Below are 17,872 nucleotides of genomic sequence, written 5' to 3'. Positions count from 1 at the left end.
CATGGAACTGTTGTTGACAGTCATCCAAGGTGGGTTTATGAGTCAACATGATTGAATCTAAAAGACCTAGGGGATCTGAGGGTCTTTTTGAAAATGGAGGGAGGAGGACTATAACTTCCAATTATAAAGGTTATTACTGGTCAATGGTACATAGGACACAAACTGTCTCCCCTGTACATCTGGGTGTTCAGATGACTAGAGGAGTAAGGTCATAGTAGAGTCAATCCCTCTGGGCAGTATGGCATGAATGTGTGTTGAACTCATATTAGGTAAGGACACTAATACTCATCAAATTAAAAATGCCTAAGCTGCCATTTAAATTCTCACTATGTGTGCACCAAATCAAAGGCATCAAAGTATAGCAGCAGCCATTAAAAACTCCCCATTAAAAAATGCCCAGGACCATAATTTTCACCTGCTAAACTAAGAGGTGTTATGGCATATATTCCTCAAATCATTTCACAAAATAAAAAAAGAAGGAATATTTCCCACTCTATTTTATGATAGACTACAGTTACACTGATATGTAAAACACGAATCAATTTAACTTATGGACTCATGCAAACATAATCATTAAATAATTACAAGAACACATTAAAAATATCATTAACAAAACCAAAGTAGGCTTTATCTCAAGGTGAGTAAGGGTGGTTCAATATACAAAAATCAATAAAATTCAATTGACCACATAAACTAACGGAAAGAAAAAAGCAAAACAAAAGGAAACAAAGAAAAAGCAAACATGATCATTAAACTGGATCAGGAGATGGACTTTAGGAAGTGATCCCTTAATGATAAAACTTCTCCAGAGATTGGCACAGAGATTATATGGCTAAATATAATAATGGTAATATAGAAGAATCCCGTATCAAGATCAACTTAAATGGGGAGAAACTCAAATCCAGTATACAAAAGCAAAGGTAAGTCAAGGTTTCTCATTCTCTTAAGTAGACTCAATACAAGAATTGAAGTCTTAATTAGAACAATAAGGCAACTGGCAATTAAGAGGACAAATACAGTAAAGTTGAAAGAATTTTTATTTGCAGATAGATAATACACATGAATTAGGTGGAAAACTTTACATGTCAGTTAATGCATACAAGTTAGGTCACCTATACTGTTCAGTCCAATGCAAACAGGTTTCTCCAAAGAAAGTCAGTTAGGCTCTGCTTCAGGCCAGTTGAATGCCAGTTCCAAGACATCAGACAAGAATAAGACAACATCAACAGGATAGATGCCAGGTAGAATGTCCAAGACCCTAGTGCTGCCCTTTCCTCACACACCATTTTGAAATATTACAGCTGTATGAAATCCATAGCCACCATGCTACCTTGACCCAGATTCACTGTAAATGTTCCAGCAAAACTGTAATCTAAACAGAAGTCATTGTTAAAAACACTAGGTGTAGCTGTTAGAAACCAGGTGTCGGTCATATCTGTCAAGCTCCTAAAATATCTTTCAGTGTTTGAGTGAAGGCTCCGAGGAAAAACACTGTATAGAAGCCAGGGAGAGAAATGCTTCCTCCACCAAGTGGGGATGTGACTCCACCATTGACTTCCACTCCAAGGTCTTAGAGACTTCAGAAGCATGAAGTATAATGAAATCCATGACCCTAGTCTTCAGGTGCTCTGTGCTGTGGAGGTCAGCCAGGATCAGAGTTGGTACAGCATTCTTCACACTGAGGTTCCTGCACAGGGAATCCTCACACATGACCTTAAAGTCCTGCAGGTCATACATGTCAGCAGCTGCCAACAAATCAGTGGCCATTGAGTGGCTGTGGAGGTGTGGTGCCTTCCCTGTGTAAATGAAGTCCATCATTTCCTTAAAGACTTGCAGGTGAATGTCATGGATCTCCACGCGGTTTGTTAGGCTCTCCAGCATTTCATGTTCAAACATGGCTCTGAAAACTGGAGAGCGAGCTGCTAGAATGGCCTTGTGAGCTCTGAATTCCTGGCCAGCTAACACCAGGCTGCAGTCTGTGAAGAGGGAATATTCCCACAGCTCTCCTATGTCATCAGCAAGCTTCTGCGTTGGATCCTTGTTTGCAGGTGTCATGTTATGTCCAGGTGTGCTAAAGGAGGGTCCTACTATGAACACCTTACAACACAGGATGAGCTGGTCTTCAGGGAGAAGCCAATGCCTAAGGGAGAGGAGGAAATCTCGAAGGATGAACTTCCTCAATCCCCATTGTTGTTTTGGACTAAAGCTTAAAATATTTGGGATCTCTTTAATTTGATGTTTCTCTCCTTGGGCATTTATGATCCAGAAGTGCACCTTTGCCAAAACTGGGCTCTTTGGACAACTGTGCAAACGCAGGGAAACAGACAGGTAATCTTTGCTTTCTTCATCAACACCATTTGGGAATATTCTCAAACACCATTTTACTTCTTCATTGGCCTCTAATGAGAACTCTGGGCTTGTAATATTTTCCCAAATTCCATCCATGCAAAATGAAAAGTTGCTAATGGTCCACTTGTAGCAGAATCTCTGAACACTGATATGTGTGTAGCCACAGATCTTGGCTTCCAGGTCCCCTGACATGTCTTCTGGAGGTAGTTTGGAGGTTAAAGTTGATCTGAAAGAAAGTAATAGAATTTACTCAGTCCTTGTAAGATACAATTATAGATACCATTTAGATTTTATTTTCATTTTCTGCTAAATTTCCCCTTTTATATACTTGGAAATGTCTATTTCTATGTAGGTTCTGTAGGTTTTCATATTTGTTCTACCAAAGATAAAACAGACCCTCTATGACTGTTAAATCTCTCTCTCTCTCTCTCTCTCTCTCTCTCTCTCTCTCTCTCTCTCTCTCTCCTTGTTTGTTTGTGTCTGTATGTCTCTGTCTTTCAGTGTTCGTGTCTCTCTCAGTCTCCACTACCCCCACCAAACCTACCTTGGTTCTATATATCTCTGTGGATGTTTATTGAATCTTAGGTCAATGTTAACTGGTTTTGACTATTGTATCCAACTTTGGAACTGTTTGGAAATGTGTAAACACTATCATTTCAACTGTGTTGTACTAATCAGGGTCCTCTACTAAACATAAGGGATAAATTTCTCTATATAAATAATAAGTGGTTTTATGAGAAAAATCTGTAGGCAGAAGTGAAACTAATATAAAGTCGTCTAATGTCAATACTTACTTATTCCACAAGTTGGAAGTCTCAGGTCCTCTTCAGAATTAAAAAGAATCCTGCAGAATTAGGTTCGGATGCCAGTGAAGAAATGAGCTTGCTAGTAAAATGAGAGCAAGCAGGCAGACTCACAGCTTCCTTCTTCTATGTATTTTTATAGGCCTGCAATAGAAGTGGGCCCAGTTAATGGTGTGTCTTCTAGACTCAGATTAAAGGTGTGTTTTTCTACCAAAAGAGTCTGTAGATGAGCTGGATCTATCTACTTCAACTTAAGCCAAAAACTATTAAAAGGCATCCCCTCCAGCTTTATAGGTTACTTAAGTCCACAGTAGTCAAAACAGGAAGACATTTGGTACTCCTTCACCACCAAAATGTTGTTTCATGACTGTGTGCATTGGGGTGGTGAGAGGTGGGGGTGCCTGAGGTAGAAAAGAAAATAAAGAAACTGCTATGAGTTTTGTCAGATAGACTCCTGTCTGTTATTTGGGGGAAGGGAGTGGTGAAGAACTCTGCAAGGATAAACTGGAATGGGGTAACATTTGGGATGTAAAAAACTAAATAAATAATGAAGGAAAAGAAACCAGTACAGAGAGAAAAGTAAGAGGGGAGGCAGTTTTTCCGGGAGAGTTTTTCAGAGACAGGTTGAAGAGAGAGAAATGGAGACACAGGGAAAGACAGAATGATTCAGAGAACAAGAAAGGAGCCAGAAGAGTATAATAGTTGGTGAAAGTTAGTATGAGGCAAAGAAGAGCAGCTCAGGAAAAACTGAAATAATTCAGATTGAATCAGGTACAATGGAGAAGAGTTTTAAACTACCCATCCAGACCTCAGAAAAAACTAAATAGGAGTGACTTATTCACCTATAAGTTTCAGAGGCTAAATTTTCTCTAGGCCTAGAATAGACTAAGAGTCTGGAAGCTTTAAGCTCTAAGCCTAGGTCGACAGGTAGAGGGAGAAAGTCTCACAGATGACAATAAATACAGATAATAGTTGATATTTTTACTATAAAAACACTAGAAAGTCTTTAGCAGCTCTAAACCAGATGTGACAGCTGAGATGCCACGAGAACAGGTCAAACAGTCTGCTCTGCATTCAGCAATAGAGGATGAATGACCACAGGGAAAGGAAAGACCACTTATCCCTCAAAGAACACATGCCCATTTATCTCTTTGTGTTTTTCTCTCTTTTTTTTTGCTGATACACAGCCATTTCTGCCAATTTCAAGATATAACAAAGCTGTGACTTTCCTTCAGACAGAGGTGTAGCTTCAGCACCATCTTCATTAAGGGCAGTCCGCTGAGTGACTGCCATCTTTGTTGTGGGCAGGTAAAGTTTTCCTATTCTATTGTTTCAGCACCATCTTATCTAAGGCAGATCATATGACTGGTTGTAGCTTCAGTGCCATCTTAGTTAATGACAGACCCTTGGCCATCTACCGTATTTGCTATAGGCACTTACTTAAACAGTGCTTCCTTATATTAGAACAGCCTTAGAATCTCTAATTTCTTTTTTTTTTCCTATATCAGTTTTATTTAAAACACAAATAAGTATTTCTCTTTCGTTAATGGCAAATGGTTCAAATAATGTTGAACACAAATCATTGACTAATACAGGGCATTAAATATGAACAGACTTTTTTTTTTTAAAGCAAAAGAATAGAGGTTATATACAAAAGAGACCTACAATCTATAGGCCAATTCAAAAAAGGAAATGTGTTTATAAATGTGTGGTGAAACCAGAACCTTCCACCTCTGCTTTGGAGAAGGGCTATCATACAACATTCAGTCAGCTGAAGATGGATTGGTACAAGTGTCTATACAGAAACTTCAAGTCATTTGTGCATGTGCAGAATCATCCAGATCTTCCCGACTGAATTGGCAGTCCTGTGGCTTTCTTCCTTTTCCATATTCCCAACAAGGCTACATGAACTTCAACTCTTGGTGAGCCGCTTACAACAGCAGTTCCTTAGGAGCCAACATGACAGGTGATCCAGGACTTCCCTACGAGAAACAAACTGGCCACCCACACAAAGTATCACAATGAACGAGTCTTTCCTTTCCTTCTTCCAGTTCTGTACAGTGTCTCATTTCAAGACTATTATCCTCAACAGACTTGTTCCTTCACAAGTCTAAACCTCGAGGTGATTATGAAGACCAACATTAAGAAAAGAAAACTCAATCCGGAAATGAAGAAACTGGAGGTATCCAATACACCCCAGAGCATCTTGCCGTCCCTAAGCCAGTACAGCCCCGTGTATTGGTACAGTCTGTTGATCAACACTGGCAGCTTGAGGTTTTCCCCTCCTCCCATGGTTAAAGCACATCAAATAAATACTAGGCAAGAGGAGTTTCCTGGGAGAGTTAGAAATTAAAAAAATTACCAATTTTCTGTCTCTGATAATTCAATGCCAGTAAGATAAAGGTATTGAAGGAACAATTTTCATACTAAAAAAAGAATTTCTAGTCATGTCACCATCTCTTATAAAGAATCCAGGGAACCCCAGAAATAGAAACGTAGTTTCAGGGGACCCCTGAGGCACTTTAAAGCCTTTAAAAAATTACAGTAGTAATAAATTAGCTATTGCTCTTCAGAGGCCATAGAGCAGCTGACACAACAGAACCGGTCCAGAGTTATGTCCGCATCTCAGGTGCTCAAGCTGCCTGGCCCTCTTTAAAGCTTAGATGAATCTCCAAATACCTTTAAAAAGACATACGATTTTACACAGACTGAGTGGGTCTTTTGTTTAGTGGTAGCATGACATTTGGTCCACAATGGTTAGCAGCCGTCTTCATTTTAAACTCTGATAAAATTAAGACAATACATAAATAAATACAGCAGGGGAAGCTAGCCCACACTGACAAACACCTCAAGGACCACTGAGTTCTCGTGCACCGTTTCATTTGGAGCTCAGTCCCATGTGGAGAGAAGGGCATTACAGAACTTTCTTCTCAAGGATGCTGAACAATGGCATTGAATGGACAAAACGGTTATCAAGGGATGTAAAAGATCCGACCCCAGGGAGGACACACACAGGTACTTCAGAGGTATACTTTTGATTTAGGTAAAATTTGAGACTTAAGGAAATTATCACCTCAGGTAAATAGATAAAAGTAAGTCCAGTTTTGGGTGAAGGTTTTTTTTTTTTAAGTGTCCTCACTGTCCCCCTTCAGCTGTCAATCATCTCTGAGAGCTCAAGCAGAAGGTCGTCTTCATCTTTCCCAGGATCCAAGTCAATCTCAGCTTCTAATTTGCCCCCTGAAATTTCCCATATTAGTTTCTCAAAGTCATCTTCCACGGAGAGTGGAGGCTTTCCTGTGGAGGCCGAGCTCAGCCGGCGAGGTTTCTTTGCCATCTGGGATGAGGAAGGGCCAGAGCCTTCGGGGAGCAAGGGTTCTGAAGAAGCTTGGGCTGAAGACAGCGCAGAACTGTCTTTCGGTTTTTCTGTCTCAGACATGGTGACGGATTTATCCTCAGAGAGGAGTGGGCCAACAGCCACGGCTGCTTTCTTGGCGGGGCTTTCCTGCAGGACACTGCTGGAGCTGAGCGGCTTCACAGCTGCGATGACAGCAGAGTGCACCTCCACAGCCTTGCGCTTAGGAGCCAATTTGGGGGCTGAGACAACCTTGACCACAGATGGCTTCACATTTACTTTGGGCTTGGCTTTACCCCTTTTCTCCAGAGTCTGTGCCGCACACTTCACGTGCAGTATTGAGTCTCCAATCCCGGAGGTCTCCACCTCCCCTTTCTGGGATGACTCGGTGGGGAGCCGTTTTGCCAGGTGCCGAGTGACGCCCGATACAGCAGTGAGCACCGGCTTCCCCACCACTCGGGTATAGTAAGAAGCCTCATCTGTCCGCACAGATGCCAAGGCTGGCTTCTCCTTTTGTGACGCTCCTCTCTCCTGCTGTCTCTGTGTGTGTTTCTCTTTGACAATGTCACATCTGTTGACTGGAAGTTTTGTGGGATCACTTATGGTCTCATCTGAAGTCTCACTAACTCCCATCTTAGTCACACTGCTCTGAGAGGGAGCGCCACCATTGTCCTCAAGTTCAAGTTTTTTCTCTTCTCTTGTACCTGATCTCTTGGTGATGCGCAGCAGCCTCTTGGCCACTGGGGCAGCCTCCGCTTGAGGCCGGGAGCTGCCACTCCTCTCAGCGCTTTGCTGCACCCTCAGGGCCTTTTCCAGCTTAATTTCCTCTAGCATCTTAATATGCACCTCCTGCATAGGCCTGGCTCTGCCTGCAGGCTCCTCCTCAAGCTGTCCTTTGCTAACAGCAACAGTCGGCAGGCTCACAGTCTTTTTCACTTCAGAATCTTCTGTTAGCATGAGGCAACTTGTATCCTTTTTGGATTTCTGTCTTTCCATTTCCTGCTGCCGATGTTTCTTTTCAGCCAGGACCTCAGAGAAGGTTTTGATCCGCACTGAAGAACTTTTTGTTCCTGATGGAGAATCCTCAGCTCCTGAAGGTTCTTCTGTCTTTAGTTTAGTTTGCAATTCTCCACGTTTCTGATTGGCTCTTTCAAGAAGAATTTCTTCCAGTGTCTTAACATGGATCTCACCAGTTTTATTAACTCTCTCTTTCTTTGGTGCTTTATCAATGTTAGTTTCTGGTGCTTCCACTTTTTTTCCCAGTCTCTGTGCAAGACTTCGCTTTAATGGGGGATCATTGTCACCACCTCCTGGAAGTTTTCGTTTCCCCAGTCTCTCAGTAAGACTCAGTCTAATCAAGGGCTCTTCTTGTTTGCTTGACAGAGTTACGGTTCTCACCACAGTCCGAACATTCTCCTTCTCAGGGCCTGGATTGGGCTGAGGCTGATGTAAAACACTGGACATTCCCGAGGAGCCTTCACCTTGCTTCTTGGATTTTTCCTTCATTTTCTTTGATTTAATTTCCTCAAGCGTTTTTATTCCAAAATTCAAAGAGTCACCTGGCTTTAAGCTGGCTCCAGGTTTGCGGGTAGAGGCCACTCGTAGTCCATTATGGGCGTCCGTTGTTGGCTGCAGGGCAGGTGTTTTGCTCTCATCACCCTCCTCAGAAAACTGATCGTCGTCATCTTCATCATCATCGGCAGCATTGATCACGACAGGCGGGTGTGTGGGGCTGGGAACGTTTTCCGAACTCTCCACTTTCATCACGCTCCGCAGCTGAGGGCAGGGGTTGGACTGAACAGACAATTTGTTCTGTTGAACCATGAGCTGGCTCGTCTTTACTTCCTCTTCTTGTGACTCAGGCACAGTGGGTAACACAGTTTTGCTTGGAGGTAGGAACAGTCCATCGACATAACGACTTCTGTTGTGATGGAAAGCGCAATTTAATTTTTGACATCCCATTGGCTGGTTTTCCCAATAACAAGGAATTTCACTTCGTTTTTTGTCAATTTCCATGTGGCGAAATCTGCACACCTGTCGAAAACAACGACCTTCCTGCCATAGTGTGCAAACAGTTTCATTTCCTAGTGCAGCTTCACAGTGACGGAATGGGCAGCTGTCACCTTTGGTGCATGTAGAATAGAAATAAAAATAGCAGTCTTCTCCCTGATTAGGCATACTGGGTAAATTCTCAGGCCAAAAGTGGCTTCCTGGAATAATAAGCCACTGCTTCCTCGAGGTGAAGACCAGCTCCAAGTACTCTTGAAGTGGACTTATTCTTCCAATGACAACTCAACCACAGAAATCGTCTTTAAAACGTAAATCACGTTCAGTGTTTCAGTCCGTTATCATTCAGGCAGACACGGTGCAGGAGGGGCTGAGAGTGCTATATCCTCACCTGAACACTGCTAGCAGAAGACTGAGAATCTCTAATTTCTATCCTGACTTGGTAAATCTTTATTTAATATTAATTTAAAGATTTACAGCAGTAAAAACTTAAGATCACAGCATTAATGATTCCATAACTCGTATGCTTAATAGATATTCACTATCAATCTTTTCAGAAATCTGCTAAATGTAACCTTACATGTTTAAAGTTATTAGGACAGAGAATCCCATGGATAGCAGTTACAGCTGCCCCACCCGCACCCACCAAGGTCTCTGAGAAGAAATAGGCATCCTCACAAGACTGCCTAGATTGTGGTATGAGAACCACTGAGAAACAGTGCTCAGTTGCCTTGCTGCTGCCAGATATCAGCCTACACTGCTGTCAAACTGAGGATACAAGAGTGTTAAATGTCTCATATTGCCTAGGACAAGATGAGTCATTTTTTCCAAAGTTCCTACTCCACAGGAAAAATCTTCTCCTCTACTGGGCCTAATGACTGCACTATCTCTGGCTGAGTTGTGATGGACCACAGGGACCTGGGAAAACTGTCTAGATAGTAGACTATTGACTAACCTCTGACATTTTAATTAATGACATCTAGATTAAAATTCATGTTTTTCAACTTTCTGACTGCATTTGTAGCTAAGATAACTACAACTAGAAAACATATGTCTACATCCTTAGCCAAGGTAATCTACCACCTTATTACCTCAGTAGTCATTCATTAACTAGTTAAGACTACCAGATTTCAGAAAGGCTTGCATGAGTCACAGGCTTCAGGACAACGGATACGCATATTCAGATATACTCATGCTAAACTATATGATCAATTATCTTCAAAATGTTGTCAAATATTCAAGGTCCTTTAATTTTCTTTTCAATACATACCTAAAAATATTTCCCATTATACTAAATTTATATACATTCAGTCTCCCAGACAGAAGTAAAAGCCCTTCTTGCTTCTTTCTGTTCCTGGAAAGGTTTTGTCATCCCTAAGTTCATCTTAAAGACTACTCACTCTGTTAACGAATCTATCTATCTCTTCTGTAATCATATAAGCTCCAAGAAACACAATAAGACCTACATCCCACAAACCAATTAGACTGCATCTGCATAAGTAACCTGTCAATCAGAGCCTAATTCCCACTTGTAACCTATTCCAGAGGGTGAGATTCCTCTCCTGTTCCCTGGGATTGGAATGTTCCTCATCCAAACCAACAAGAACTAAGGGTTTCAAATGTACAGCTAAGAAAAATTCTTTTCTCCCAAATACACTTAACTTTAGTCTATACTATATATAATCTACTACGATTACTATTAAATCCACCTCCACACCCCAGCCTCGCACACATAATGTTTCAAAATCATGTCAGGTTCAAGAATTTACTCATAATCAATATTCATGACAGTTCTAGAGGAGCAAGCTACATGCTCCAATCTACTTTCACAGATAGAGACTCTTCAAATGGACCTGCTCATAGTACCTACAAATGGTTCCACAGACCCTTGATAGCAAGGAAACAGTCAACTTTCCTAAGACTGGATCAACAACATCCACATTTTCTTTGTTTTCCCAGAGACATGTCATTCCAAAGTCTGCAAGAAGTAGTTAAAGATCATGATGAACCTATTCCTGTTCCACCATAGTTTCTATCAAATTATTCCTCTAACTTTAAATTAATTCATAATGATGGAATTTTAGCATTCCTCCTAGGCTCCACCTAACAATAACCTGGCAAAAGACAGATACACATGACTCACTATAAAAAGGCTGCTAGCCCCCTTCCTACTCTCTCATTCTCCTACTCCTAATCTCCCTGATTCTTTAACCCCTATCTCTATCTCTTTCCCCCTTTCCCCATTCTCCCTCTTTCTCCACGTGTTCCTGGCCAGCATTTCTGTTTCTTTTTCTCTCTCTTTTTGTCTTCCTCCCTCTCTGACTCACACAGTCTCCTCATATGTATGTATATAATAGTATTTGTATATCCAACTACCTACTGATCTATCATCTATCTGTACTATCTATATTAAAAATAAACTACATCTAAACCATATAATAAACTATATTCTATACAATGGCTGGTAACCCTGGGGGAAAGGATACTTCAGGATGGGCCTGAAAGTGCAACCCTCCAACCCACATAATACCTAGTCCTAACAAATCTATCCTGGCTCAATTTTCATAAAACAAAACAGATGTAATGTCGACCTATCAATGGGTTTCAAAAATGTTCTACATTCTGATTTCAAACTTGTTATGTTAGTCAGAGGCCTCTAGAGGATGAACAGAATGTTTGTCTGTATGAGTAGAAACTGGATATATGAGAAAAATTTAAGGGTGAGGTCCAGCTACCCAACAATGGCTAAAGCCAGTACTTACCTAGTCAACAAGGTTTGAAGTATCAGGTCTTCTTCTTCAATATATAATAGAATTCTGAAGAAGTGGGCTCTAAGAGGAAATGGGCTGCTAGTAAGATGAAAGCACTCAGGCAAAGACAGAAGGCTTCCTTCTTCCAAGTGCTTATATAGGCTTCCAGCAGAAGGTGTGGCCCAGTCCTGTAGTCCCAAAATCTGGATTAAAGGTGGGTAAGTTTCTGACTCAGCTTTCAGATTAAAGGCGTGTTTTTCTAGCGAGTCTCTATTTGAACCAGCTATATGTATTTCAACTTATGAAAAAATTAAAAGTTATGTATGCAAACTAATTTTTGACTTGAATTAATTCCAGAGTTAGTCCAGATTGGAATATGAGTAGCCATAACCAGTGTACTTCGGGAACTGTGGTCAATCTTCCATAAATGAATGGAATTTTCTGCAGAGCTACTATGTACACTTGTGCTAGACTTACAATAATTCCTTCCACAAACATCATCAGAGATGGGATCTGAACTTGTTACAAGTCTGAGTGTTCACAAAATGGAGAGCAGGTGGTAGAACTCTTATATGGTGGGCATAGCAGAGCCCCAAACCTCTGATAGTGGCTTTCTTCTATCATGTAGTCCAATAAGACCCACAGACCTTGTGGTGACTCCTCCAAATTTGTTTGAGGGGGTTGTAATATCCTCTGAAGAATTCCTACTTAAAAATCCTTTCCAAGATTTACTTAAAGGTGTGGTTTAGGAATATCCTAATTGCTTTTCAATTCAATCACTTTAACTATCAGGATTCACCTCATTAGTACTTCATAGTCTACATCCTCTACAGGTGAGTTCTGAGGTGGACAGAGCAGGAGAGAGGAGAGAGGAGAGAGGAGAGAGGAGAGAGGAGAGAGGAGAGAGAGAGAGAGAGAGAGAGAGAGAGAGAGAGAGAGAGAGAGAGAGAGAGAATGAATGAGGTAGAGAGAAACAAAGATGCACAGAGAGATAAAGACACAGTGACACTACACAGACAATGAGTTGTGGGTGGCACACGTCCATACTCCTAGAAAGAGAAGAATCTGGTGATGTCTTTCACAGTCTGTAGAAACTGGTACCTAAACTGAATAGGCTTTATCCATACTTACCTCTAGAGGTTTCAGTCCAGGCAGCAGTCAAATACTTTCCTGTAAAAGTCACTTTTATTTACACATATTAATTGTCATCTTTGAGGCTTTTTGCCTTGGTCTGCTGACATAGGACTAGTCCTGGAAGGTTCTAGCCTCTGTCCAATCAAACTAGGCTTAGAATGTTCTCAGCTTCTGATATTTATGGCTAAATAAGCTCACCACTTTCTAGTGATTTTTGATCTCTGGCTGCCTGATTTCATTTGTTCTGGTTTCAAACTTCCCTCCACTGTAACTGATTCATTTTGGCTTTTCTCAGCTTCCTGTGAATTGCTCATTTGGTCTCATACTAACTTTGGAAATCAGTTCTAATCTTCTGTCTCCACCTCACTCTCTGATTTGTTCTGTCTTTACCTGTGTCTCTCTTGTACTCTCTTCAACCTCTCTCTGTACCATTGTCCCATTAAAACTGGACTCTATCCTTTACTCATAGCACTGACTTCTTGAATAGCTTCCCTTCCTATATCTTCTTGTCAAAGTTGGGCACATCCTTTTCTGTCTAATACCTCTCTGATTTTTCACTTTCCATTCACGCTGGTGCTTCTTTCTACAAACTAACTCTACCTTCAGTGTTTGGAACTAATGGTGGATACTAAGTGTTTATCTGTATTACAACCAGAGGGATGAAAGTTGTCTCCCAAAGCTGAGCCACTTCACAACTAAAAATTTTATTTATATCAATGGAGTTTTGATTTCTTTGTGTAGGCATTTTGGGGTTGAGGATTTACTGTTATAAATCTGGCTAATAAATTACAAGCTGGGGAAGATTTGATTTTATGGGGTCACAGGTACTTGTACAGACTGGCAGCCGGCTTTCTGGTGGCTAGTCAAAGCTTTTGTTTGTTTGTTTGCTTTTTGTTTTTTTTTTTAAGGAATTAAGACAATTATGATCAAGTATGCTGTAACAGTTTCCTTTTTGTGGTAGAGGTGTCAGGCTCCTTGTAAGTGTTTTAGGAAAAAATGGATCTAACAAAATCTTCCCAATCTGGAACTCAGGTTGAACACACTCTGGAATCCCTTGTTCACTGCCCTCTCTTCCTTGCTCTGAAGGGGTTAGACCCTAGCATCACAAAGTGAAGTTTCTAGAATTACTGTGGAGCCTCCAGGAATCTTGTTTGAGAGTCTCCTGAGAAGTCTTGAACATGAATCATTTCCTATGGTATTTTCATATTTATTGATTTTTTTCTCTTATATATTACACCTTAGCAAGAGTTTCTCCTCCCTCATTTCCTCCATATACCACCCCAACCCCAATATTCCCTCTTTCACATCAACTCCTTTGGTTCCTTCCAAAAGAGAGCAGGCCTCCCACGGATGTCAACCAAACAGGACAGGTTACATTAAGCCTGGCACATGCCATCATACTGAGGTGGGACACTGCAAACCAGTAGGATGAAAGAGGTCCCAAAAGCAGGCAAAACTGTGAGAGACACATACCTGTTGATTATAAAAAATGGTTCATGGTATATCCTGCTGCCAACAACAGTGGTCTTTTCTGCCCCCTTGGTTCCCATGGATAGCAGGGTTCAGAAATGCCCTGGTCTTCCCAGGCCAGCCTGGAGAAAGAGGGATCCTGTTGGAATAAGTCCTCATAACCCCATTGAATCAAATGTACAGAGTCTTGTAATTTATCAGCCAGATTTATATCAGTAAATCCTCAACTCTGAAAAAGCCGAAACTAAAAACTGAAAACTCAATTGATATAAATCCAAGCCGCATACCCAGATGGGGCAAATGTAGCCTACATTACTCTTCTGCCTTTGATAGCAACTTGGGGCTCTTTCAGGCCATGTGGTTCTGGTTAAACATTTCTCTCAATATCCTGTATCATCTCCCCCTCTGTCTAACTCTGTCTCTCCCCTCTGTAAACCTTCAGCTCTGCCCCTTCCTCCCACTCCCCTATTCCATGCTATAGCCTTATCTGACTAATTAAGATCTTACCTGACTTCACCTGAATAGAGGCACTCTTGAGAAAGCAGAACATACACACAGCAATCCACAATAGAGACAGGCTGACTTCCAGTTGTTACGAATACCACCAGAACACCAATCTACTCAACTATAAAATATATAAACAGGGCATGTGTGAACCGATTCAGGCTCCCTAATTTTACGTGAAGGCTCTGCAAGCTCCATGGGACTAGGTTAGGTCAGTTAATATTTTGAGTCCTGAGCTTGTGGTGTCCTTGACACTTCTGCCTTCTACAATGCTTCTTCCCCTCTTTTGCAGGATTCTCTGACTTCTGCATAATAGTTGATTTTAGGTTTCTTCCTTTACTCCAATCTATTGCTGGATGAAAACTCTCTGGTGACAGTTATGATAGACTCCTTTCTACAAGTATAGCAGAGGATCATTAGGAACAACTCCATTGACATTTTCCCCAGTTGTATTTGATTCTACCTAACATCTCTGGACTATTCATCCTCTGGGTCCTGGCCCTCCAGACACTGCCAGGTAGGTATGGGCTCCTGCTTGAGGCATGGGCTCAGGTTGTACCAGTCACTTGGTATCCACACTCACAATTTCTGTGTGATTATTACCCTAGGACACCTTCCATATGGAATAGATTATAGGTTGAAGATTGAGTGGCTGTGTAGGTGTTCCAATTCCTTTCACTGGATGCCATACCTGTTTACAGAAGATGGCCAGTTCAGGCTTCAAATCCTTACTAAGGGTCTTTGCTAGAATTGCTCTTGTAGATTCCAGGGAGTTTCTATTGCACTGGATTTCTTTCCTCACCCCTGAAATGAGTCTAACTTCCACTGATCTCTCCCAGTACTCTCTGCTTCCATAATGTTCCCTCATCTTTGCTTTATCCATCTCCAACTGCCCACTGTCACCAGGGAATCTATACTATTGTCCCTCCGTGGAGAGGACCCTGTATTCCACACTTGAGCTCTCTTGGTATTGATCCCATGGGTCTGTTGTATGATTGTTCTTTGCATTACAGCTAATAACCAATTTCAAGTGAATTCATTTCTGTGTGAATTTCTGGGAGTGGATTACCTCACTACGGCTTTTGCCTGCAAAATTTATGATTTTTTTTTCAACCTTGTAATGCTCTATTGAGTAAATATGCAATTTTCCCTATCCGTCCTTCTTTTGAGTGTCATCTAGGTTTCCAGTTTCTGGGTATTATGATTAAAACTGCTCTGAACATATTTAGGAAATGACCTTGTGGTAGGATTGAGTGTCCTTTGGGTATATGTCCTGGAGATGGATTCCCAGTTATCTGAGAAACAGACATAGTGATTGTCATAGCGTCTGTACATGTTACCATTTCTACCAGCACTTATTTCATAGCCTTAACTGCATGGGCTCTCACTTGTGTTTTTGAACTTAGCCATTCTGAGAAGTATCAGATGGATTTTTAGAGTCATTTTGATTTGCACTTTTCTGAGAACCTAGGATGTTAAACATTTGCTTAAATGCTTCTTAGATGTTTGAGATTCCTCCATTCAGAATTTTCTATTCAGATCTGTACCCCATATTTAGTTGGTTTATTTGGTTTCATAGTGTTTAGATTCTTGAGATTTTTGTATATTTTGTAAATTAGTCTGCCATCAGATGTTGGTTTGGTGAAATATTTGCATTTCAATAAGCTGCCATCTTGTCCTATTAACACTCTAAAAATCTCTCATAGAAGCATTTCAGTTCCGTGAAGTCCCACTTATTAATTCTTGATCTTGGTGCCTGGGCTCTTGTTGTTGTGTTAAACAAGCTATCTAAGCAAGTTTCAGGGCTCTCATGGTTATTCATGTAAACTTTTCAATAGAGGAAATGAAAATCCTACTGATTTATGAATATGGGAGATCTTTTCACCTCAACTGTTCTTCAATTTGTCTCTTAAAGACTTGAAGCTTTTATTATGTAAGACCTTCATTTGTTTGGTCACAGAGTATTCTATTTTGTCTGAGGCTATTTCTTTCTCAGGCTGTTTGTCCTTTGTATAAAGGGGGACTGATGAGTTTCTTTATTTGTAGTTAATGTTGTATCCAGTTCCTTTGCTGAAAGTGTTTTTCAGCTGTACGAATTCTCCAGTAGAGTTTTAGGGTCAGCAATGTTTCTCATATCATCTGCAAACAATATTTTAATTTCTTCCTTTCTGAATTGTGTCCCCTTATCCTCCTTCACTTTTCTTAGTGCTCTACATAAGACATCAAGTATTATATTAAATGAGTATGGAGAAAGTAGAAAATCTTACCTTCATTTTGTTTTTGCTGGAATTGTTTTGAATTTCTCACCATTTAACCTGATGCTGTTTATGGTTATGGTCTAAATTGTGCTCTTATTTTTAGCTATGTCCCTTGTATCCCTAATCTCTCCAAGACTTGTATTAGTTACCACGGGGTCCTGATTTTTGTCAAAGGCTTTTCTACATGTAATGAGATCTTCATGTGGCTATTTCTTTCAGTTCTTTTATATGGTAGATTGCATGTATTGAATTTTGTCTGCAGAAACGTCCCTGCCTCTCTGGGATGAAATTTTCTTTGTCCTAGTAAGTGATTCTCTTGATGTGGTCTTGGATTTGGTTTGCAAATACTCTATTTCTTGTTTTTGCATCTGTGTTCATAGAGGAAATAGGTTTGTAATCTCCTTGCTTTTCTGGGTCTTTGTGTGATTTGATTCTCAAGGTAACTGTGGCCCTCTAGAATGTATTGTCAATTTCTTCCTCTACTTCATTTTGTGAAATCATTTGAGGAGTACTGATGCTAGCTCCTCTTTGACATTCTGGTAGAATTCTGTCCTAATGTCACCTTATCCTGAGATGTTTTTTTTCTTGTGGAGAAGTGATTTATAATGACAGGTTCTATTTCATTAGGGCATATAAGTCTCTTTTTATTCTTTTTTTCAAAAAAATTGTTAGTTATATTTCTTTACTTACATTCCAAATGTTATTCCCCTTCCTCGTTTCCTGTCCATAAGCTGCCATCACTTCCCCTCTCCCTCCCCCATGATCATGATTTTACTGTTGTAAGTGGGAGCTATTGAGGAATTTAACCCTATCTCTTAGAGATTTCACTGTAATGGAGTAAAGGTTTTTAAATATGTCCAGAGGATTCTCTGGCTTTCTCTAACGTTTAGTTAATTTCGATAAGGGATTGCTGATCTTATGATTTTCTCAAAGAACAAACTCTTTGTTTTAGTTTACCTTTTTTTTATATGTCTGTGATTTGTTTTGACAATATTCAGCCTTCGTATCCCTCTCTTGTCCCCCTCCATTCACCCTGGAATGCTTCCCTTCCAAATATCTCCCTGATTCTTCAATATGTATGTGTGTATGGGGGGTATGCAGAGTGCATAATATGTAATGATCAAATCATGGTAACGATGATTGCCATATTTTTAATTGCTATCATTTGTAATCTGAGCATCTCTACTTGTTTTTTTTTAAATTACACTTATTTTTTTATTGAAGATTTCTATTTACATTTCAAAT

The 17,872-nt window shown here is 40.5% G+C and overlaps 2 protein-coding genes across 2 annotated transcripts; both read right to left on the bottom strand.

Annotated features, from left to right (window-relative positions):
• Positions 1 to 1,458: 1,458 nt before the first annotated feature.
• LOC120101040 (TD and POZ domain-containing protein 2-like) lies at positions 1,459 to 2,541 on the bottom strand. Its single transcript, XM_039103932.2, has one exon. It carries the CDS (start codon positions 2,539 to 2,541, stop codon positions 1,459 to 1,461), a length of 1,083 nt encoding a protein of 360 aa, XP_038959860.2.
• A 2,095-nt stretch (positions 2,542 to 4,636) lies between these two features.
• LOC134485936 (zinc finger CCCH domain-containing protein 11A-like) lies at positions 4,637 to 8,743 on the bottom strand. The gene has a single exon (XM_063282906.1). It carries the CDS (start codon positions 8,680 to 8,682, stop codon positions 6,301 to 6,303), a length of 2,382 nt encoding a protein of 793 aa, XP_063138976.1. The 5' UTR covers positions 8,683 to 8,743; the 3' UTR covers positions 4,637 to 6,300.
• Positions 8,744 to 17,872: the final 9,129 nt, after the last annotated feature.

Source organism: Rattus norvegicus, chromosome 2 (assembly GCF_036323735.1).
Source record: "Rattus norvegicus strain BN/NHsdMcwi chromosome 2, GRCr8, whole genome shotgun sequence".
In the NCBI taxonomy this organism is placed as follows: Eukaryota; Metazoa; Chordata; class Mammalia; order Rodentia; family Muridae; genus Rattus; species Rattus norvegicus.
The sequence above is the reverse complement of the archived record's forward strand: the minus strand, read 5'-3'. Positions and strand labels throughout refer to the sequence as shown.